This window comes from Dysidea avara, chromosome 9 (assembly GCF_963678975.1).
Source record: "Dysidea avara chromosome 9, odDysAvar1.4, whole genome shotgun sequence".
Classification (NCBI taxonomy): Eukaryota; Metazoa; Porifera; class Demospongiae; order Dictyoceratida; family Dysideidae; genus Dysidea; species Dysidea avara.
The window spans coordinates 24,761,633-24,786,623 of record NC_089280.1 but is presented as its reverse complement, the minus strand read 5'-3'; the positions used below and the strand labels follow the sequence as shown (position 1 = coordinate 24,786,623).

The following is a 24,991-nucleotide window of genomic DNA, read 5'->3' as shown; positions in this document are numbered from 1 at the left end:
GAGCGATCCGTGACTACTAGTACTTCATGACCATACAGATAGGCTCTGTAGTGTTGTATAGCCCACACAACTGCCAGTGTCTCAAGTTCTGTAATGCCATAGTTTCTCTCCGCCTGGGACAAAGATCTACTTGCAAAGGAAATTGGGTGAAGTAAGCCATCTCTTGACTGTGAGAGCACCGCTCCTAGACCACTAGAGCTGGCATCGGTCTCCAGTGTAAATTTCTCATCAAAGTTAGGGTACATCAGTATTGGGCTCTGTATTAGTCGTTGCTTCAGTGTCTCAAAGCTTGTTGACATTGCTTGTCCCAACTCCATTGGGTGTCCTTTTTGGCTAACTGGTATAATGGTGCAGCTATCCTGGAAAACCGTTTTATAAAGCGGCGGTAGTAGGAGGTTAACCCCAAGCACTGTCTCAGCTGATGTATTGAGGTCGGTACAGGGAAATCATGTACTGCTGCTATTTGTCTGGGATTAGGCTTTAGCCCTGATGGTGTAATTATGTGGCCTAGAAATTCAACTGACTGTCTAACAAAATGGCATTTAGTTGGTTTCAGCTTCAGACCAGCTTGCCTCAGCCTGTCCATCACTAGCCGGAGATGAGTTAAATGGTCCTCAAGCGAATGTGAGAACACCAGCAGATCATCAATGTAAACACATACAAAATCAGGACCATCGGATGGATTCAACCCACTGATCACTCTTTGCATCAATCGTTGGAACACGGCTGGAGCGGTAGTTAAGCCAAATGGCATAACCCTGAACTTGAAGAGTCCTTGCTGTATGGTAAATGCTGTTTTCTCCCGAGAACTTTGTTCAATACGTATCTGCCAATATCCTGCTGCCAAGTCGAGGGTAGAGAAATACTGAGCCTTACCCAGCTGATCCAGTAAGTCATCAATTCTCGGCAGTGGAAACTGATCTGCCTTAGTGACCATATTCAATTTCCGATAATCTATGCAGAAATGCATTGTGCCATCCTTCTTGCGTACAAGAACAATAGGACTTGTACATGGGCTGTTTGATGTTTGAATCACTCCATTGTCTTGCATCTGCTTCAGTTGGTGGGCAATCTCACTCCGTACTGCAAATGGGACACGACGTGGTGGCTGCCTTACTGGTGCTGCATCTCCTGTTTCTATATTCATTTCCACCCAGTTAGTCTCTCCTCTTTCACTGTCATTAAATGAGAAGACATCATGGTACTCTGTTATAAGTGACAGTAATTCTTCCCTGTCCTTGCCTTGCAGAGGGCATTCACTCAGGAACAACTCTGAGCTTGGCCTTCCTTTGCTCCAACGCTGAAATACCTGGCAAGATCTTATTATCATCAGTTGTCAAACTTTGCACCTCCAGATGGGGGTCTGCCATACCCTGGGTTGATTCTGCATGTCTTTCTCCTGCATCAACAATCTCAACTGGTTGTGCTGTTCCAATCTGTACTCCACCACCCATCTTCTGTGTGAACCCTAATCGGTTCAGGATAGGCACATAGAACTTCTCCTTGTGATTGAGCAGAACAGTCTCCATTGCATGTATCCTTTCCTCTGCCAATGACACATCAGGCTCAAACAACAATGGCTTCCCTAGCTCACTTATTCCCTCTCTCTGTAGTGTAACCTCAGCCATAACATGCTGATTGGGGAGTAGTCTGATATCATGAACCAACTTTACTCTCACCATTGGGACCTTACAGTTGCTGACTGCATTTGATTCTGCCTTCACTGTCACATTCCCAGGTTTAACTTCCGGATGGTACCTTATTACCCCCAACTGGCGACAGGCTCCTTCTGAAAGCAGGAGCTGTTCTGGTGCATCCATTTTAACATACACCCAAGTCTTCATGGTAAGGTCACCAAAGCTGATATCCACCTCTATCCGCCCGTCCACATGGAATGGCTGGAGGTTGTACGTACGTGGTTGTTTTTCTGGAGACTTAAAGTCCCTCTTGTGCAGCTTAGCTACACTGGCAACCTTCTTCTTGCCAATGATCATAATGTCAAAGCCACTATCCACTACACCATCCATTGGGACTCCACCTACTATAACTTTAACAGTTTGTGGTTGGCTGCCTTGATCCGCTATTCTGACTTCATTTACTGCCAGGGGATCTTCAGAATTGGATCCATCACTCAACAGGTACAACAGAGGATTGTCACTCTCACTGCTGGAAGGGCTGCTGCCACCATTCTCTCTATCTCTAGTCTCATTGCTGGAAGGGCTGCCATCACTCTCTCTGGTCCCTGTACTTGACACCATCCTGGAGCCACGTGGCAACTCAAGTTGCCCACTACTCTCATGCCTGGGTCCTCTACAGTCAGCTGCTATATGGCCAGCTTTCCCACAATTCCAACACCTTCCTCCTCTGAATCTGTCATTGGCTGCACTGTTCCTCATTGTGGTCTGAGCAGATGCCTGGCCACTAGAATTCTTGCCTTTGTCAGGATTACCCTTGTTGTTATCACTTCGCCTTAGGGTATTGCTGAGTTTTGGAAGATCTGACTGGTATTGTTGCCGCCGCTGTAGCTCTGTCAACCTCCGTTCTTCACTACGTGCTGCTTGACACAGTTCATTGTAGTTCCTGGCTCCTGTGACTTCATCAAGGTATACTTAAGTCCTTCTTGGAGTTGGCCATACAAGAGTGTGTCTCTAGTCTCCACTGACATACTTTCATGTCCATACCCTCTCCTAAAAGTTTGTTCAAGCCGCAGAATGAAATTGGAAACTTATTCCGACGATTGCTGGGTGGTATGACAGAATTCCTGGGCTGCCAGTGCCTTGGTGCCACGGTCTAGTCTCTTGCTCAAAGCTCTAGTGGCGGATGCAAACGCTAACTTGTCAGTGGCTGGAAGCAGTGTCCATTCTTGGGATGCCTTACCTCGCAAGTGGCCTGCCAGCTGCCACAGTTTCTCTTCTTCCGTCCAGTTATTCCAAGCCGCAGCTAACTCAAAGGTGGGGAGCCAATCTTTCCATAGCACATCACTCTGGTCTGTAAAAAGATCCACAGGGGGGGGGGGCCTTTCCTTTCCTACTAACCGACAATACACTGTTGTGCTCCAGCTTCGGGGAATACAAGAGCCGCTATTCCCTTGTTGAGATTTCGGAGTGGACGACACGATGTATGTAATTTCACTCTGTGATGCAGTGGCAGTAGTCCCTCCATGAGTTCGAACAGCAGCCAACTGGGCCCGCAAGGACGCTATCTCAAGTTCCTTTGCCTCAACCAGATTGTCGTTCTCCAGCATCTGCTCGCATCTCATTCTCCAGAATCACTTTGCTTTAGCGGTCTGGCTGCGTACTTCCGCCTTCAATCGCTCAACCTCCCCAAGCGGTATCGCGGACAGAGTCGCCTGCAACTCGGTGATCTCGGACTCGAGCTTATCTCTCTCAACACAAATACTCTCCAGTTCATTACACTTGGCCTCGAGGACCGACTGGAGTTTCTCATTTTCTAGGCGCGCCTCGTGCAGTGCACTGCGTAAAGACTCCACGGACTCGTGTGATGCGTCAGTAACGTGCATTATTTCATCATTGGGTCATTCCATGTCAAATCAACAAGGAATTTAGGGTCACTTCTCGGATTTTGACGAAACTTGGTACGTTTGTAGTACCTGTGGTGCTTATCACTCATGCAAATTTTTAGCTCCATACATTCCACAGTTTCTGATTTATAACCACAAATATTTTGAATATTTCATGAAAATTTGGTCCATCTCTAGTTACAAAATCAACTGCAACTTTGTACTGTGTAAATATTTTTACACACAATTTTCACCGATGGAAGACTGTTGATTGACCTTTCCAGTGATCCCTAAATTATGGGATATCTACTTAATTAAGGTTCAATAGTACTTCATTGAAAACTTTAAACCTTTATATTTTGAAAAATGCTGCTTGAAATTTTTTGAATTCTTTTGTGAATAATGATTGGGTCATAGTCTATGTTTGATAAAATTTTTGTGGTGGGACCACAATGGGCTCAAGAGGTATAATGAATTATGTTGTGGTATGTGATGGAATTTGCAGTCTATTATTGCTGTATTGGAGTCTACACCTCCAATAACCACCCACAACAAGGCCATGCCAAGTTTATCTTACAGAGTGAAGGTGTCTAGGTACATTGCAACCTGTATTAGTGACCACCTGTATTGGAAGACCATCTATAAGCTGCAGCTAATTTATACTTTAATTGGATCTTAATGTATAGCACCAAAGCATCAATCTTTTCTAGTAAATCCAAAAATGGTCCTTATTAGACAGGTTGACTATAAACGAGATCATCATGCGTCCATAAACACATTAATGTTGTACCATCTCTTCAGTTATACCTTATTTATTTTATTAAGTAAAATCTCGCCATTATGCACTTACATACATATCCCCACTCTACACTATTCAAGTTACGTACATGGCTGCATAGGTACAACAGACCTCCTCAAAAAGGATATCTGGGCACCTTGATAGCCTCATGATCTTACTTTATAATTGTACGTACATTTTGGACCCAAGATAAGTCTGTGGTTTCTCAAAAATGAACACTTCATCAATGGTCCAGGGAATAGAAGAGTTACACTATATACGATAGATGCATTACTTGTACCAAGAGTTTTTATATTATTAACACTTGTTTGCACCTCAATGTGTGATTTGTAGTACTGTAATTACTAAAATTAATGGTTTTTAAAAGTATTTTGCGTTCACGTTTTGAAGATCTTTACAGGTAAATGTTAAATATGTGGTCATCACGTTTAGTTCCTACGTGAGTATGTGTATGAATTTATGACTTGATCTTCAAGTGGTCGTGAATGTAAAGTAATTTAGTAGTTAATTTCACACATTGAGGTGTGTAGTGCATGTATACAGTAAAACCCCTCCATCCCTAGGACCATAATCAAGTGCTCATATTACAGAAGCCACAGAAGTATCTTGGTCTAAATGTACGTGCACTGCTAGAGTGGGAGTACAGTGTATAAACAGGTGTTCTGGTTATCAAGGTGTCCAGGTATCCCTTCTGAGGAGTTCTGCTGTTTGTACCTATGCAGCCACATATGGAACTTAAATATGGCTAAGTCCACTACAGTGGGATTCAACTTAATTAAGAAGGTACTTGTGAAGAGATGGTACAACATTTACATGATGTTTATGGACACATGGTGGTCAGATCTATAATTTATAGTCAACCTGTCTAATAAGGACCATTTTGGATTTGCTAGAAAGGGTTGATGCTTTGGTGTTATACATTAAAGAAGTATAAGTTAACTACAGCACATAGATGGCCTTTCAATACAGGTGGTCATTAATACAGGTTGCAATGTACCTAGACACCTTCACTCTGTAAGATAAACTTGGTATGGGCTTGTTGTGAGTGGTTATTGGAGGTGTAGACTCCCAATACAGCAATAATAGACTGCAAATTCCACCGCATACCACAACATAATTCATTATATCTCTTGAGCCCATTGTGGTCCCACCACAAAAATGTTATCAAACATAAACTATGAGCCAATCATTATTCACAGAAGAATTCGAAAAATTTCAAGCAGCATTTTTAAAAATATAAAGGTTTAAAGTTTTCAATGAAGTACTATTGAACCTTAATTACGTAGATATCCCATAATTTAGGGATCACTGGAAAGGTCAATTAACAGTCTTCCATCAGTGAAAATTGTGTGTAAAAATATTTACACAGTGCAAAGTTGCAGTCAATTTTATAACTAGAGATGGACCAAATTTTCATGAAATATTCAAAATATTTGTGGTCATAAATCAGAAACTATGGAATGTATGGAGCTAAAAATTTGCATGAGTGATAAGCACCACAGGTACTACAAACATACCAAGTTTCGTCAAAATCCGAGAGGTGACCCTAAATTCCTTGTTGATTTGACATGGAATGACCCCATTATTATTAACCACAAGTACGGTTGTGTAATTGTAATTATGTTGCACATGACTACCTGACCTCTCCTGCATCTCTGGACCTGCTGCGATGATCCCATCATCATTCACCGAGTAAAGCCGTCCATTCTCCTGGCCGATCACTACCTGGACACTTCGTGGTTCGAACCCTCTCTCCATCAGCTTGCCTTCAATGAGCTGTCTGGTCTGAGTGCAGGTTGCTTTCGCTGTCACTCCTAACATCACCGATAACACTCTCAATTGTTCCAGAACCAATTTTCTGGAATTAAGGGAGAAAATCCTTCCTTCTGGAACTTCGTCCATGCGTTGCTCTGTCGCCGCATGAATTACACTAGGCGATGCTTCGGTGTCCTCCAACCCGGGTGACCTGTGTTCTGCAGTTTCCATTGTCGAGTAATCTCGGTAGGATCTCCACTGTAACTGGTTTCACCGAAAACAACAGGTACTAGAATTGTTGACAATGTGTTCTCTCTTATTAACGCACACACTACTTTGTACAGGCACACGTGATATTGTATTACATAATGTTTATATAACACAGTTAAGTTACTAGTGTTACATGTGCGTGTGTGTGTGTGTGAGTATCAGTGTGTGTGTGAGTGTCAGTGTGTGTGTGTGAGTGTGTGTGTGTGTGTGTGTGTGTGTGTGTGTGTGTGTGTGTGTGTGTGTGTGTGTGTGAGTGTAAGTGTGTTCGTCCATGCGTTGCTCTGTCGCCGCATGAATCACACTAGGCGATGCTTCGGCGTCCTCCAACCCGGGTGACCTGTGTTCTGCAGTTTCCATTGTCGAGTAATCTCGGTAGGATCTCCACTGTAACTGGTTTCACCGAAAACAACAGGTACTAGAATTGTTGACAATATGTTCTCTCTTATTAATGCACACACTACTTTGTACAGGCACACGTGATATTGTATTACATAATGTTTATATAACACAGTTAAGTTACTAGTGTTACATGTGCGTGTGTGTGTGTGTGAGTATCAGTGTGTGTGTGAGTGTCAGTGTGTGTGTGTGTGTGTGTGTGTGTGTGTGTGTGTGTGTGTGTGAGTGTGAGTGTGTGTGTGTGTGTGTGTGTGTGTGTGTGTGTGTGTGTGTGTGTGTGTGTGAGTGTAAGTGTGTGCGTGCGTGTGTGTAAGTGTGAGTGTAAGTGTGTGTGTGTGTGTGTGTGTGTCAGTGTGTGTGTGCGTGTGAGTGTCAGTGTGTGTATGAGCGTGTGTGTGTGTTAGGTTTACGTCTTTAGGTATAATAGGGGTTGAAAAGCCTAAAGCATAATGCTGGCATAATGGAGCATAATTAGCAGCATAATCGGGTAAATTTCTGACACAATAAGTATAACTTCTGCTCATTTGTGGGTGTGTGTGTTCTTTCACTTCTTTGTAGTGCATGCATGCATGTGTGTGTGTGTGCTTGCATTTGTGGGAGTGCGTGGGTGTGTGCATGTACATGCGTGCATGTGGTGTGCGTGTGAGCGCGTGGGTGCATGCATGCATGGGTGCGTGCGTGTGTGTGTGTGCTGCTGCTGCTGCTGCTCTAATTACATGATGACAATGTCAGTCCCATTAGCAAATATCACTGGAACCTATCACTATTTTTGGGTACTTGTCATTAGCAAGTAGCTTCCTTAGGGTTCTGGTCTACTTTTCCTACCTAATATCACCTCCCTGTCTTTCATCAATCATTGTTCCTTAGTGGTGTTGAACATCAAGTATTGTTGCATAAGCTTCTAATAAATGTTAGTTAAGTAACATTGCAAGCATCCTACTCAATAATGTGCCAGGATTGTAAAGACCAACTATATAATGTCAATACCTGACAACAATGTACTGGTGATAACTGCATGTGTTGTTTTGAAAGACGATTTAGATGTAAACTACTTCATCTGCCACTTTATACACATGATAATCATTCTATGGATTCACAAAGCATTGTGCAATGTTTAATTTAGATGCCATTCATTACGTTGGTTGTGTTGACATATACCACACTCCAAATGATATTTAGATTCCCCACGTCATATCTGAATAACCACAGTGAATGATCATTATTGTCAATGTTTCTTCATTAGTCATAAAATTTTTATGTTCCCATATGGAATGAAGCCTTATATCAGTTGCAAAAGTGATTCTAGTTGTTGTTGCTTATAAATTTGGCTCTCAAGCTTACTCTTTGAAACCACTCATACTCTATTAGAGCAGTTACTACGTAATAGTTTAAACAACAACTATCCTCTCATCTGCTTTAAACTTTGAAACATCAGGATGGGTTATACACTCATAGTTGAAGTGACATGATCTTTCAAAAATTGTGTTATGGAATTTATGCAGTATTTCTTAAATGAAATGTCAAAGTTTACAAGAAATGTCAACCAGTAGTCAACTTCAAATAACCATCATAAACAGGTGGGGACATATCCAATCAAGACATGTCTTTGTGTTTGTAGTGTCACTACTGGACAAGTTGGCCTTGAAAATCCAATGAAATTTTCAAACAAACCTATGGAAAGTCAAAATTTCATTGGTGTACCCAATGAATTTTTATTTCCATTTTCATTGGACAAATCAATGAATATCCAATGAAAATAACCAATGAAAATTCTATGAAAAATAATTTCATAGAGTATTTATTCATTGGTAAAGTTTCAATGGATTTTCTTGTGTTTAATACATGTGTTGATGTTTATAATGCATACAATTAAATATAATTATGCTGCTGAACTGTACTCTAGTTTCTGATATTGCTACTACCACCACTACTACTACTTCAAGCACAGCTGCAGCTGCTACAATAATTTCCACTAGTAGTATTGTTAGTGTACTGAAATTACATTCAACAACAACTGTAACAACTTCTCCTTCACCCTCAACTTCTACTTTATCCCTAATTCATAATTTATCCCCAACTGCTGTCAGCAATTCTAGTTCCTCTAGTTCTGATGTCGGGTTAATAGTAGGAGTGATACTAGCAGTTATCATTATCACTATCATCATCATTATAGCTGTGGTTATAATTGTGATGTGGAAGGGAAAGAGAAGCGCATCCACTAAACGAGAGGGTGTATATTACAGTACTATTGATGAGGGAACATTAAAAACATCTCTACCAAACAAATCAGAACCAATTTACTCTGAAATGAGTGATGAACAAAACAGTGTTAAGAATATTTCCAACACCAGTCCCACCCAGCAACATGTCACCATGCAGGATAATCCTGCTTATTCTGATCCAAAAGAACAAGTTGTGTTACAAGATAATCCTGCTTATTCTGATGTAGTAAATGTCCAAGTTAAGTTACAAGATAATCCTGCTTATGGGAGTACCTCAATAGATATAAAGAATTGAAGGAATGATGACTCTTACTGTATTAACCATCAAAAAGTATTTCTCCCTTTTAGTTATGTAGAACTGAATATATCAGATGTTCATATTTGTACACTAGTTGAACATTATGATTAATTGTGACAAGATATAGCATGTGGCAAGTTTCTCACAAATCATCCAACACAGTAGCAGTAAGTAAACAAGATTTAAATTCATTGCATGAATTTCTGATGTACTATAGTGGAACAACATTGAGACCACAGCAAACTTTCAATAACGTGCACCACTGTACTTACAAAATGTGAGACCACAGCAAACTTTTAATAACATGCACCACTGTACTTACAAAATGATTGTGCGTGTACTGTGTGTGTGTGTGTGTGTGTGTGTGTGTGTGTGTGTGTGTGTGTGTGTGTGTGTGTGTGTGTGTGTGTGTGTGTGTGTGTGTGTGTGTGTGTGTGTGTGTGTGTGTGTGTGTGTGTGTGTGTGTGTGTGTGTGTGTGTGTGTGTGAACATATGTAACTCACATAATAACTGAAATTCAACAATGTGAATTATAATGCTGGAGTATTCACAACTAAAATGTGTATGCATGTTATTGAAATGATGAGCTAAGCACCAGTTATTGTGTAAGCCATCCAGCTAGAGTCAGTACAAGTTAAACTATACAAATGTTTGTGCAGATACATTGTCAGAGTTAGATGCTCATCACACTGTCTTGTGATCTATCATACAAACAAATAGGTAACAAAAATAATAAAGATTATTACCACACTATAGTACTTACAGGACATGTTTGTTACCCTGTATGGGTATGGAGGAAAACTACCTCTTGAGTAATGGATGTTGAGAATGTCTTTAGCCTGGTAAAAATAATTGTTAGCTATATACACCAAACATGAGCTTGCTTGTAGTACTTACCTCAGAACTACTAGTGATACAAAGGTTAGTACAATCACCCACATCTAAAGCAACTGTCATGTTCCACCTGTTTAAAATTAACCAACGAGAGAACTTACACATATATTATTTGGAAATTTTAACATATTTACTACAATGCACAATATTTGTACTAGCTGATACCTGTGTGTAGTCCTCTCCTCTGGTTCAACTATCTCCCTTACATCCTCAATGATGGGTATACAGTTCAATAGATCACCTAATGTCACTAGGAATAAATTCCAGTTTAGTCTCCTTGTAGAAATTCTCCCCCTTGCCGGTAGCGTTACAATAAATGTTAATAGTCCTTTTGCCTGGTTGGGAAAAGTTACTAGATCACAAAATACAGACTATGTACACAATGTGTATGGTACAAAGAGCAACATTGTTTCAGTTTGTGTTCATCAAGCTCTCGTTTTTCTTTTAACTCTTGTTACACGGGCCACCAGCCAAAACACTGCATCCTATAAAAGCTAGCCTAGAAATTATAAAACCACCGGTACCAACATGAAGAAGAACAAGTGTGTTATTTAATTAAGCTTGCAAGATTTCTTGTACATTTAGTTTTGGAAAATTTTGGTCATGAATTTGTAGCAAAAATGCTTTTATAGAGTAAGAGTCACATGTTTTCCTTGTTGGTAATACTGGCTTTGTGGGAGCAGAGGTATATATGAGTAGGTACATGAATTTATATAAATGTTTTCCTTATTCAAAACAAGTAATGTCTGCAATTTTATATACTAGAGGTTATATTTCCTGAGTGTGTACGTGGAATTCCAAGTGTGTATGTAAAAACTATTTTATGTGCATATTATGTGTTTTCGTGCAGCACAAGTGTGTGCATTTATGTGTGGTGCACATGTCTGCGTGAATGTTGAAATTCATACCAGTTTAACTTCAGTCTGTGATTTACAGTCACCTCCATCAAACAGACATTCTTGTGTGTTACACCTCTGGTCACATTTCTGATTTTGGAAACGGTTTGCACATTTCCTATATAGCCATAAAAAATATTTACACATCATCCCATAGAGCTGCACACTACATATCACTACATGTATCATGACTGTATAATGGCTATACATTAACCATTAACTGTATGATTAACATGTAATCATGAAATACTAATGCAATTGGTACGTACAGGCCTATGGACCTATATTATTAAAAGATAAAAATTCATAGTGACTTGTTAATATGTATGCTCATTTGCCAAGTGCATTGGCACTCAAAGCAAATACTTCTAATTTTACAATGTATGCAAAACGCAGTTGCGAGCAGCTAAATAGCTGTGTCAAGCTTAAACCAGAAATATTATTTTAACTATCATTTGTGTACATTCAATCAGCTGACAATAGTCCAATGTACTAATAAGTCACAACTGACTTACCTGCGAGGACACACTGGCAGACAATCTTTACCATCCAGAAGACACTTTGTAGTAGCACACTCACTGTCACACACTCCATTGTTGAATAACTCTTGACAAGATTTACCATCAACCATCACTGAACACTGATTCCAGGGGTCTTCTGTCTTGATCAGACGACACTCATCATTGTCCCAGTGACATTGCTCATTATTACACTCGTCCTAGTATCAAATGAAAACATGTGAATTATATATACATGTTTGGACTTTGGTTGTGCACATGATTGAAGCAGACTGCAATGAGTAGTTGGCTTGCAGTGGATGAGGCCTAGATATATGCATGCCTGTGATACTATAGCATGACATACATACATACAAACACTGTATGTACACTAGTACATATGTATAGTTTGTGCATACAAACCCAACACTTGTACACACTTACATCACATATTCCATTATTTCCCTTCTCTTCACATCCAGACACAGTACAGGCACAAAATGGTTGCAGGCAAACAGAACAAGTGGCTCCAGAATATCCAACTGGACAATCACATGAGAAACGTCTTCTAGTACTAGAGCAAGTTCCTCCATTAAGGCAAGGGTTTTCTTCACATGGGTCAAGGCAAGTTTTACATCTGCTTCCAGTACAACCATCATAACATGAACATTTTGGTCCAGTGTGAGTATTCCAACAAGACCCAGCATTGTTACAAGTGTTAGCCATACATCTCTCTATAGAGCAATTAATACCACTGTACCCTCGTGGACAATGACAAGAATAATATGTTCCACGATCTTGACAGGTGCCATTGTGGAGGCACGGAGAGTTCTCACACAAGTCCACATCAATTTCACACTCTTCTCCTTCATAGCCAGTCTTGCAGATGCAATGGGGAATGGATGGATTAGTGTAGTTAGTTATACACCTGTGATATCGATACGGACTGGTGCATGGATTCCTATTGCAATATGGAACTATTCCTTCACACAAATCACCAACAAATCCATCATTACATTTGCACTCAAATACAACAGTGATAATTTCCCCTCCAACAGAAATTTGCCTGCCATCTAACCCTCCAAGATTTTCAATACAATTTGAAGTGTGTCCAGGGGCACAGCCAAATCTAGTATTGTTAGCTCCTGCACAAGTTTGATTGGTTAACCACTGACAATATTGTCCGTGATAGCCAGAGAGACAGTTACACTGAAAGTCATCTGGAGTTGGGAGACAATTATCATTCTGACATGCAATGTTTGTGCAGATGTTTATGTTGATTTGGCAATGATCACCAGTAAATCCACTGGTGCAATTACAGTGAAATGATCCAGGAAGATTTGTACACTCAGCACCATTTTTGCATAAGTCATTCTCTGAACATTCATCAATGTCAGTGGAACAGTCTTGGCCAGTGTACCCATCAACACATTGACACTCTGTGTAATATTCGCCTGTCACAAAGTGTGACCAACAACTACCACCATTATGGCACTCTACGTCATCACAAGGATCATATTTTGATTCACAGAATTCACCAGTAGTATAAGGAAGACAAGAGCAGTGTTGCCCAAACTGCAAATTATTATAATCTGCTTCAACTTCATAGCAAGTTGCATTATTCTGACAAGGATTTGTGATACACTCTAGTAGCTCAACTTCACAGTGTTTCCCAGTGAAACCTGTGAAGGATTGATCCAGGTATATGTGCATAGTGTAAACACATGTGCAACATTATTTCACAAACACAGTTACCCTACTCTAAAACCTAAATCATAAAAAAAGAATCAGCAGTTAAAATAGTTGTACAAGTAAACAATTTCAAGGAGCATAGTATTTGCATGCAGATTTCTCAGATTTCGCATTTTTCATCTTTAAAAATTAAAGAGATTAGCTCTATGCTCTATAATAGGTAGTCTGAATGAACAACAAAGACTGTCTGACCGTCATTTTTTTCCTTTAATATACCACAACACAAACTGCACATAAATATTACAGTTTAATCTCTGCTACCATCACATTGTACCTTACCAGACCCACATGTCAAGGGATGTAGCTACGTATGTGCTGCAAACATGATTACTAGCTTACACAATAGCACTCGCAGAGATAGTCCATGCAATGCAACAAATATTTTACTGTTTTCCAAAATTTGTTTCAACTACTCTAATGGAAGATTCATTATTCCAATAAAAACGTCTTTTTGGCCATTTTATTGTGACTGTTTTCTTGTAATTGTGTACATAAGGGTCACAGGTTTCACTGGTCAAACCTCAATTTGTACCAAATTGGGGTTTGCTTAATTTTACACAAATATATACCAGAAAAACTTCAACTTTTAACTTTGACACATTTTTCTTTAAAAAGTTTTTGGTGTAAACTACAAACTATTCCTGTTGAATTAACAAACAAATAAAAATCAATTACACGGAGCAAAAGTGAAATAAATTCAAAGAAAAGGTGTGTGTTTTGTGTGTAAAGAGTTAGCTGCTATGCCTGCACCTGTTAGCTAATTAATACCACTAGCAGCTGAATGTCAGGCTTGAGAAGCAGTGAATCATGCTTAGCTATATAGGTGAGCCAGTGTTGAGCTCCTTGACTGCTTATCGTACTGAAGTACAATACTCAATGACAATAAATTTTGATGCCAAATTTCTTCTAATTCACTTTAATTGACGTATAAAGCACAAGGAAAATACAGAAACTGTAAAGATCAAGACAAACAGGCCCAAGAAGCCGGCGCGCCACACCGTGAGTATATTTACAGGAAGAAAGAAAACGCGATTTTCACACCTTTGTAGCTCCATGATCCCTTATCCGATTGGAACAAGTTTCACTACAGAGGTGTCCGCCAGGTAGGCCACGCCACATACCAAATTTGAAGAAAATCTTCGTAGCCGTTTCTGAGATATGAGTGGCCAAAGTTTCGTTTTAATTTCTTCGTTTTCTTTTCTCTACGCTGTAGGGGGCTACGGGGACTTCAATTTCTTTTCGCACACTTTGCAAAAATTGTTATAAAACACAAACTTTTAACTCCATTGTATCGATATTTGGCACACGTAAAGAGCTTATAAAGGTATATTCGTGTACCAAATTTACTATGAATCTGATAAATATTCAAGGAGTTATGAGCATTTATTCACGTAAAAAAGATGAAACTTTTGTCACGGCTACAGGGTAAACCAAGTAGAAGAATAACTTGAAAATTCGTGTGTACATAGGCTGATCATCGTAGGAGTGCCTTTTGGTGGTTAGAACAGCAACAGACTTACAGCTACAAAGTTATAAAGCAAAAAACGAGCAAGTGTAAAATCGTGGGATCAAGATACTCTAATAGAGCAATCACTGGGGGGCAAAAAAAAAAGCTACATAAATCTAAATGTAAAATACTACATATAGGTCAGTTTAATCCAAGATATTGTTATAAGATGGATGGGATAGACATTGTTAAGGTAAATGAGGAAAAGGATTTGGGGGTTTTGATTGATTGCAATCTCAAGTTTCATAGTCAGTGTTCGGCAGTGGTTAACAAAGCTAATAGACTTCTTGGCCTTATTAAACAGACCTTTTCGGATATTTCTGTAGATTCATTTACATATTTATACAAATCAATAGTACGTCCTATTTTAGAATATGGTAACTTGGTTTGGGGACCTTACTATAAAACAGTTATCCAAAAATTAGAAAAAATCCAGCAGAAAGCAACCAGAATGATCAAATCTATAAGAAATCTTGACTACGAGGAACGATTGAAAGTACTTAACTTGCCATCATTACATTATAGACGTTATAGAGGTGACATGATTGCTGTCTACAATATGCTACATGATAAGTATGATATAGACTATTCTGATTTTTTTACTTTTTCACCCATTACCCATACCAGAGGTCATACATTTAAGCTATTTAAATATTTTTCAAGAACAGATGCCAGGAAATATTCTTTTACAAGAAGAGTTGTTGAACCATGGAATAATTTACCCCAAGAAGTAGTATGTGCAGCATCAGTTGATGATTTTAAGAAATTGATTGACCACTATTCATCTAACACTATGTATAAATGTATGTAATTAGTCTACTTGTACTTTTTTACCTGTTGATCAGGTGTAACAGACTGTTTAGCCTTATAAGTTACCTGTAATAAATAATAATAATAAATAATAATAAAATGTCGAAAAAATCTACTGATCATGACCAGAATTCGAACCAAGGACCTCCATACCTAACGCCTCCATCCCCACTAAACCACTGCTATCTCGGCTGATCACTTCACTTAATTTCTACTTAATAAGTAAAACTGATCTACCAATAGAAAATCTAGGTTGTTCTAGAACATTCTATGTGTGTTCTATTAGATGATTTCGACGAAAGCAAAAACGTGCACTCTATTAGAGCATTAGCACCATACTATTGTTGCAACACTTTGAGGCTCAATCTAGTAGCTATAGAGCCATTTTCATATCAATCAGTGGTATATTTGCCGTATTAACTCAGTTTCTCCCCCAGGCAGTCTGCAAGCAGACTAGTATGACCGACTCGCACCAATCATAATCATCATAATAAGTACTATGCTAGCAAAACTTGTGATACAACAGCCTGGAAATCATATCCCAGTAAAAACGTGCAGGATTTGGTTTTTGAAAATACAAAAAGAAGTGAAATCCACTCAAAAACAGCCAAGCTGTAAAAAAAGAGTGCTGCCCTCAAAAGCCTGGGTGAAAAAAGGCATGAAATCAAAGGTGGCGGCCAAGAAATGGCTGCAATGATGTTAATGCTAAAAACTTTTAATAATGGCTGTGTGCATTGTTAAAATTTATTAGCAATAACATCATTGCAGCCATTTCTTGGTCGCCACCTTTGATTTCACAACTTTTTTCACCCAGGCTTTTGAGGGCCACACTCTATTTTACAGCTTGGCTGTTTTCGAGTGGATATATTGTATCTATAACAATTACCTGATGGACATGTACAGTTGTACTGAAGGCCATCATCTTCACAACTGGCACCATTATGACAAGGATCATCTGCACAGAGTACTGCACGTCTTCGACAACTATGAACTGCCAACCAAGGAGGAGGACAGGCACATTCATGTCGCTCTTCTTCTGGTACATTAATGCAAGTACCACCATTGGGACAACATATACCACTATGACAGCCATTGGATTCCTCAGCATTGTGTATAGAACAGTAGTCCACATCTTCACAATGACTACCAGTGTAGTTTACATTACAAGAACAATAATAGCTTGATATACCATCCACACAGGTACCATTGTTACAATTAACACCCACACACTCATCAATATTCTCTTCACAATATGATCCACTAAATCCTACATCACACTCACACTGATAACCAGATGGATCAAGATCATTATCTGAACAGTTACCATGTCCACTACATGTAGTGTTACTACAGTTAAAATGGCTGACTGTGCAAAATTCACCACTGTAATTCACAGCACATTGACATTCATAGTCAGTATAGTTGGCTAGTGGCTGACAAGTGGCGCCATTTCTACATGGGTTAGCTTCAGGACGATCACAGATGAACTCTGAACAGTCGTCACCATACCATAGAGCATCACACCTAAGGAATATAAATTATAATAGATAATATGAAGAACAGAATAGTAGGCACAACAAATATACATATGACCTATACTAGCTCTGTCCTTAGTCAGTATTGATTCACCCAATATGTACCAAGATAAAATAGATCACTAATCTATTAATGACTCTAGTGTCATTGAGTATTAGGGCCTGTGGTCTGTTTCTGTCTGAGCCTAGGTAAAATGTATTTTGACGTGTAGTTCCAATACTGAAGTACAGATGGAACAAATACAGGAAATATTAGCACATAATTTTTGCTGTGGGGGCTGTGCAATAATTAATTACAGCAAAAAATCATTATCATTATACAATTGTCAATTCCAAGGATACAGTCAGAAAAGTTAGTAGGTAATGAAACATGGCTGATCTATTAAATCCAAAGGTAGGTAGTGTGACTTCAGAATCTTTGCTATATTAGAGCTCCCTGATCTTTGTGGTATACTAAATTCTAACTTCTCTTAACTGAGACAGTTGTCTCATTGCCTCAATGGTAGCTACACAATTAGATTTTTTGACCCAACAATAATACCCTTTACAGTGTTGCTTAATCCACAGGTACATCCTATATTCCCCTATAGTGCCCACACACTATTTGCACTTGAAGAATCGTTGACTACTACTTACATGCCACAGTATTACCATAGATTATTAAACCAATACACAGGATAATAAGTTTGAAACATGATATGTATATGTAATGATAAGGATCATGAGAGATAGCAGTCTCATCTAGCTATACTGCATCATTATTACCTGTAAATTGTAGCCAACTGGTAATCAGAGTTGGCACTTGATAACACTCCTTACCTACACCATTTTAAAAGAAGTGTGGTAGCTAATCCACAAAAAGAATTCCATTGTATTTGGGGAACATGGTAGCCTACGACAAATACCATATTTACTGGTTAAATGTCACAGCAGTTATTACCTTAGTTTTAAAAGTTGATGTGGCATTCAAACTTGACCACTACTTGATGCATACACAAATGTTTAAGCTCTTATTTTCAAAACTGATTGAGGCAATACTCAAGTACAGCTACTATTTAAGGTGAGGCAGTAATATAAATACGCTATATGCTCTGAGTCATTTTAATCTGCAGTTTGGTCTATAAAACACTTTGAAGCTTGTGCCCCAATGTCCTTTAGGTTGTAGAACACTAAAACATAACTGGTATGGCTTAAGATACATGGCTACTACTCATGTATCCCCTAAGAAACCACTTCAGTTATGCTTATTTCACTTCAGAAATTCTGTAACTAAGGAATACACATTGTGACATGATGGTTTCTACATACTACTTCACCACTTGGTTTCCACCTCCTACTAGGGACCTGTAAGCCTGTTACTCTGTTGTATGTAAAAAATACCCCAGACCCAGTGGTGACTAGACTCTATACACCCAAAGCATGTAACAACACACAATACACAGGTGATAGTGTTCCACATAGTGGATTGAGGTGTTTATTTGTACATGAAGCCATTGGTGGTGTGAACTGAGAACTATACTGTTCCAATTAAAGCATGTACAGCAGCCATAAAGAATGATAATTCCATATATGGAGAGGTTTAGCTCTAGACATAGACATTTGCAAAAGAATTATGAATTTACCCAAATGACTGAGGTTGTCGTTTAGCTGGCTAGTTATACCATCAGCTGGTTGACAGCTACTCAATTAGTTCATGGCATTTGTAAAGTTGCTAAATCAAATACAGTTAACAAAGCAGTGACCAATATCGAATGAGTTTCACAAGTTCAAAATAAGAGTAAAAAATAAGAGTACAGAGGATCCCACTGGTATTTCTTTGCACCACTGTAATGATTGTGTACCTTAACATTGGAATTGTCTGTAGACAGTGGACATTGGCTACATGACTGATAAAATATTTCAATAAAAATGTATATCATTATTCAGGCTATTGTGGTGCATTCCTTCCCAGGCAAAGTGTCGGATTATGTCTGGGAAAGAATCTACCACAGAGACAATGTGTCGACCACATTATGTAAAGATATTTATTTTTTCTAACCACCATGATATAAACAGATGTTGTTATTTGCTGACTTGCCAGGTTTGCCGACCGCATGTAAATTGTGGTCAGCAGTGTAATCCATTCTCATCAAGAAGTCTTCAGTAGCTGTCGTTATCAGTTGGCCATGTTCCCATGACCATTCTTGGAATATACACTCAATACTAAAGTAGTCATGGTAACCTGTGTGGCTGATATGGTTCAGCTTATACTATTACATAATCACTATCTGTCCATGCTGAAAACGATAACTCCTCCTTGTGCGATCATAAATTGACTGTTATATAAGTACTGTATTAATTAATGTATTAATGTGCATGTAAATTTGAGAAAAATATCTGGACTTTGAAAAGTGACTTTGAGAGTTAGGAATTCCCTGAAACATCAATTGCCTATATGTATAATTTGATAGTCACACCACTTTTCCATAAATGGAAGTGTCTGGCAACTCTTTGTATTAGAGTAATAACAAATGACCCACTTTGCAAAGTAAGTACTGAATTTTACAGAATCACTGACACTGTATAGTTGGTAGGTATGTACCTTAGATTGCTTTGACCAACAAAATTTATAATCACTTATCTTATGATAACTACAGTACTGTATTCAGTTGCTATTAAACAAATTTTATTTAGGCATCATCAAAACAACAGCCATTAAGATGCAAAATGAAAACGTTTGGGACAATGTCATGAAACAACTCAGCAATAACATGATTCAATTTAATAATCATGTAGCATAAATATTCCAGTAACGCAGTACAGGCTCACATGCAGGCCACAATTATCAGAGAGACCTTTTCTTGTAAAGAAGTGAGTGTTATCACATTACATACCATCTCTGCAAGTGCAACATGAGGTGAGACCACGAGCTATATTTTCCAACAGTACATATTGTAAGTGTACATGTGTAAGTGTATGAATCTGGAGAGAAGAAAGAAGAAAAGTAAGCATCTATATAATACAGTTTATCATGATCTGGAACACCTTGTACTTATTCGTGATTAGCAGCAGATTAATTTAGTAAACAGGCCCACATTTTCTATAGACAGTTGAAACATTTGGACATTGGCTACATGACTGATGTAAAGCTACACAAAACAATGTATATCATTATTCAGGTTATTGTGGTGTATTCTTTCTCAGTCAAAGTGTCGGATTATGTCTGGGAAAGAATCTACCACAAAGACAATGTGCCGACCATATTATGCATATTATGCAAAGATATTTAATTTTCTAACCACCATGGTACAAACAGATGTTATTTCTTTGTTAATTGCTGACTTGCCAGGTTTGCTGACCGCATGGAAAAAAAATTGTGGCCAGCAGTATGATCCGTTATCATCAACAGAAGCCTTCATGATCAGTAGCTGTCGTCACTAGCTGGCTCTGTTCCCACAACCATTCTTGATCAATTAATACTAAAGGAAGTGCATGATAACTTGTGTGGCTGATATTGTTTCCCTTGTTCAGCTTATACCACTGCATATGCAATGTCTGTCCATGCTTAATATGATAACTCCACCTTACGTGATCATAAATTGACAATTGACTGTTTTTTATTTAAAGTAGCTACAGTACTCCCGTGAAATGTGTGTATAACGATGAGAAAATATCTGGACTTTGAAAAGTGACTTTGAAAGTTAGACAATTCCCTTGTCTACATATGTAATTTGATAGTCTTACCACTTTTCCAAAAAATGCAAGTGTCAAGTTGTATCACAGAAATCAACAAATTTGGTCACTTTGCAAAAATAAGTACTGAATTTTACAGAACCATTGCTTGTTTTGCACTGTATATAGTTGGTAGGTTGTTGCTTCCACCAATAAAATTTATAGTGATATGACTTCTCACAGGTCCCTAGTGGGATAGCATTTACAGAAAAATGATTTACTTAATGTGTGATGACTACAAACAACTCCAATTTGGGGATCCTCAAAATGACAGCCATTAAGATGCAAAATGAAACAACAGTCATGAAACAACTCAGTAGTTGCTATTTAATTTCAGTAACACAGTAAAGATCCACATGCATGCTACAGTCATCAAAGGAAACTTTGAAGGTGCTGTCAGTTTAAATACTAGTTAAAGCACTGCTGTGAGTGTATTTGGTGCAATACTGCACATGGATAAGGTTGAGAGACAATAATAGCATGAAGCGAAGCCAAGTGCTGTATTTGGTTTGAGACCTCACCAGGTGCTATATTTTCCATAGTGTGGAGTGTACATAGTGCTTGTTCTTGTTAATGTATGAATTGGGAGTTGCAATCAAGAAGAAAATAAGATTAACAGGGTTTATTATCACAATCTGATACGCCATGATGGAAGTGAGAAAACTAGTACTTACTTTATGATTAGCAGAAGGTTAGTTTGTAGCAAACAATGCCATGTTTTCACACAGTTTGAATGCAGAACCTGCTGCACAGGAGTAATCAGACAGGAGGATGAGGAGAATGACTATGGAAGGCTAGCTATTTGAATATTGAACAGTTTGCACTGCTATCTAATCGTTGTTCATAAGTGTGGCCTGAGGTGTGGCCAACAATGCAGAAGGCATCAATCTATCACTGAATCTAAACAAGAATTTGCTGTACTTACGATGGTGGACAATTTAAGACTAAGTCGTAATATTATTGTGTTGGAATTTGTGTACATGGCCATTGAATCTGTTGTTAATTTCTATGGTGATGATGTTGACATGCAGCTATGTTAGTGGGGGGTTATTGTGGTCATTCCAGTGTCTCCACACATGCATGGATTTCATCTGTGTCATGTTTACCTAAAGCATACTTTATTGCCATACAGAGGAAATTAAAGCAATTTTGTGGCACATTATGAAAAATAATGCACACTTTTCCTTTGTGAAATTAGAAGGAATAGCTAGGTAGGAGAACAGAGAAAATTTTCTTTTTATTTCTCTTTTACTGCTCAGACGCAGCTCTATAGGGTCTCACTAATACATGTAAACTTTTTCATTGATTGCGTAAGCCATACAGCTGAGTTATTTTCTTCTAGCACTAAGGGAAGCTATAGACTACTCGTAATACAAATAGCCAGCTAGGTAAACAGTATTACGTACTTGCAAAATTATACACTCCCATATTCTTACCTGCAAGCATCGTAACTTTTTGCATCACCAGCCACTGATATACACACTCCATGAACGCACGGAGGATCACACGTTATGGACACGGTGACTGTAACTAACACTGAGGTAAAACAAGATGCATGGTCGTAGCTATATACGTTGCAAACTTACTAGAAGGCAATAGCACCAGTACGAACACCAGTGAATAGTAGCACATCTTAGTATCTTACTAATACTGTAGTATACGAGTGGTACATACTTCTGTTCTTATAGTACAGTGTAATGCATCTAAAACGCGACATCACGTGACAAATCGGGAGATGCGTCATTGGTGAATGATCTATTAAAGTGTATTTCTGCCTTATACAATACACTAATACTGATACTATGAGGACAATAATATCATACATGTGACAGAGCATATACACCATCAATGTACTATTTGTTATGCAAAATGTTCCATCAACAGCTGATACAGTGATAGATGTATAAATACCTGTATTATATTTTTGAGTGATAAATGATTGGAATTCTTTAGTGATTGACTCCAACTCCCCCAATCAATTTAAGAATCTGCTGGACAGACACTATAGTAATATAACATGTGATTTTTAAATGGGTATAACTACTTTATTGTGCGTATGATTTGGATGTACAGGCCACGCCTCTATCCAAAATATTGCAATTACAGTTGTATATGAGTTAGCTACTAACTACAAAAATACTTAATCAAGAGACAAGAGGACATGACAATCAAGGAGTAAGTTTGACATTTTATTGACCAACACTACCAGACTGAGAATGTAGTTTCTAGAGTGGTTTGTATGGAGATGATGATTGTTCTAATGTCACTTATTCTTTAATTGTCATGGGAACAATATGTCCTCTATCCATCTTATCTGTACTCCTCCTGCCATTAGGGTGCCAGGTGTATTTCTTTGAGTGTTTCCATTTTACTAGCACTCCGGCCCATAGGCAATTCTAAGGGGGGGACAGGTAAGGCCATGGCCCCCTTGTTGAAAAATAACTTTTTAAAATTTTGGGGAAAAGTTGCAGTATAGATTGGCATTGCTATTTTTTAGCATTTTTCATGTTTTTAGCATAAATGTTAGGCTGTTTTCAAGCCTTTAAATTGCAAAAATCCTGTAGTTTCTGGGGGCTGCACCCCCATGCAGATCCCCCTGAAATTCTGCTTTATACTACAGCCAAACAACAATAGCTATGCTGTTCCCTACTTGGCCCCCTGTAGGTCAGGTCTAGAATCACCACTGCTCCGGCCAAAATTAGAGTAAACACCAGAATTATCAAAACTCCTACAAAAATAAATATGATAACAATAACTGCCACAGCACAAACTGATGTTGCTTGCATTGACACAATAGTAATGGTAAATACTGCAGCTACAATGGAAGTATTGAGATCATTTTACCCACAGAAATAGATACATAGAGAATAGGGAAAGGACCTTTTCCTCCACCACAATCACAAACTACATCAGTCTGTGTAATAACAGTAAAATAAAGATCTAATTTGAAATTTAGTGGTAGCTATTGTTTCTTACAATAAGCCCTCATCAACACTCCTCTTAATTGATGAGCATTAAGAATATCAGTAGCCTGAAGTGTATATAAGTACATGAACTATGGATGGTATTGTATATACCTGAGAACATGATTCAATGTACAGTTCAGTTCAGTGAGTTGATTACATCAAAATCAAGTTCAATAATCCACCTGTAGTACAAATTATAATGTAACTATTTATTGTTTTGTATACGGAACACAATTGCAAAGCACTACAACTATGTTGATACAGTCAAGGGTGGATCTAGGATTTCAGAAGGGGGAGTGCTAACAATTGTTGGTTGGCTAAGAAAAGTGAAACTGGTTACATCTAGCTATAGTGTGCGAAGCACACTCAGCATGCGGAGCATGCTCTATCTAGGGGGGTCTGGGGGCATGCCCCCACAGAAAAATTTTGCAAATTTAGCCTATTCAGTATTAAAATATGGCAATATTTTGACTGAAAAATGATGCCACTTTGTTTAAGTGATTCACAATGCTTTCACAATGATTGTAATTAAAGCATTATGATTCACCTAGGTGTAATAACGTTGAAACAACACCATTATTCCAGAACAGTTGTAACAGCTACTAGCTGCATGTCATATATGGCCACAGCCAGTAACTAAAAATATATTCTTTACAAGAACAGGAAGGAGAAGTACACATATGATCAATACTTGCTATTAATTTTGTGTTTGAAATGCCTTAATTTAGTGGTACATTAAATTTAGCAATTTTAGAGTTAGGTTTTTTGCTAATTGATTGCATCAATTCATGAATTAATAAAATTTATATGCTGAATTCATCAATATACGAGATAGCTAAATTTATAGTGTATTGCTTGGCTTAAGGTATAGCTAGTGTGCTTTACAGTCTCATGGCTCAAATTATGACGTCCAAACAGTAACAATGAAGAGAGGGCTTGAGAGGGCAAGTATGCACTCACCATGCAGTGTGTAGAGTACATACACGTAGAATTTTCCAGCTAGGGGTGATGCTCCTTTGGGAAATTTTGGAATATAGCTATCACAAGATTGAATCTGGAAGCTATTTTTAACCAAATACTCTATTGTACTGAAAGATTGTGGGGGTACAAGATGGATGAGTTCAGTTGTAAGCAATTTTAGAAAAACAGAACTACACCTTTAA

The 24,991-nt window shown here is 38.4% G+C and overlaps 2 protein-coding genes across 2 annotated transcripts in view; one reads left to right on the top strand and one right to left on the bottom strand.

Moving 5' to 3' along the window:
- The window catches only part of LOC136267364 (uncharacterized), a 40,612-nt gene extending 31,230 nt beyond the window's left edge, over nucleotides 1-9,382 (top strand). The window contains exon 4 of the mRNA XM_066062482.1: nucleotides 8,644-9,382. Within this exon, the coding sequence (XP_065918554.1) occupies nucleotides 8,644-9,257 (614 nt within the window). The 3' untranslated portion in view covers nucleotides 9,258-9,382. The remainder of the gene's footprint in view (nucleotides 1-8,643) is intronic.
- A 389-nt stretch (nucleotides 9,383-9,771) lies between these two features.
- Nucleotides 9,772-22,494, bottom strand: LOC136267363 (neurogenic locus notch homolog protein 1-like). The gene is made up of 10 exons (XM_066062481.1): nucleotides 22,449-22,494; nucleotides 22,299-22,398; nucleotides 16,503-17,140; nucleotides 11,992-13,229; nucleotides 11,566-11,768; nucleotides 11,063-11,168; nucleotides 10,320-10,489; nucleotides 10,158-10,224; nucleotides 10,024-10,099; nucleotides 9,772-9,961 (listed from the first exon to the last, which is right to left on the bottom strand). Exons 1-10 carry the CDS (start codon nucleotides 22,492-22,494, stop codon nucleotides 9,945-9,947), a joined length of 2,661 nt encoding a protein of 886 aa, XP_065918553.1. The 3' UTR covers nucleotides 9,772-9,944.
- Between the last annotated feature and the right edge of the window lie 2,497 nt (nucleotides 22,495-24,991).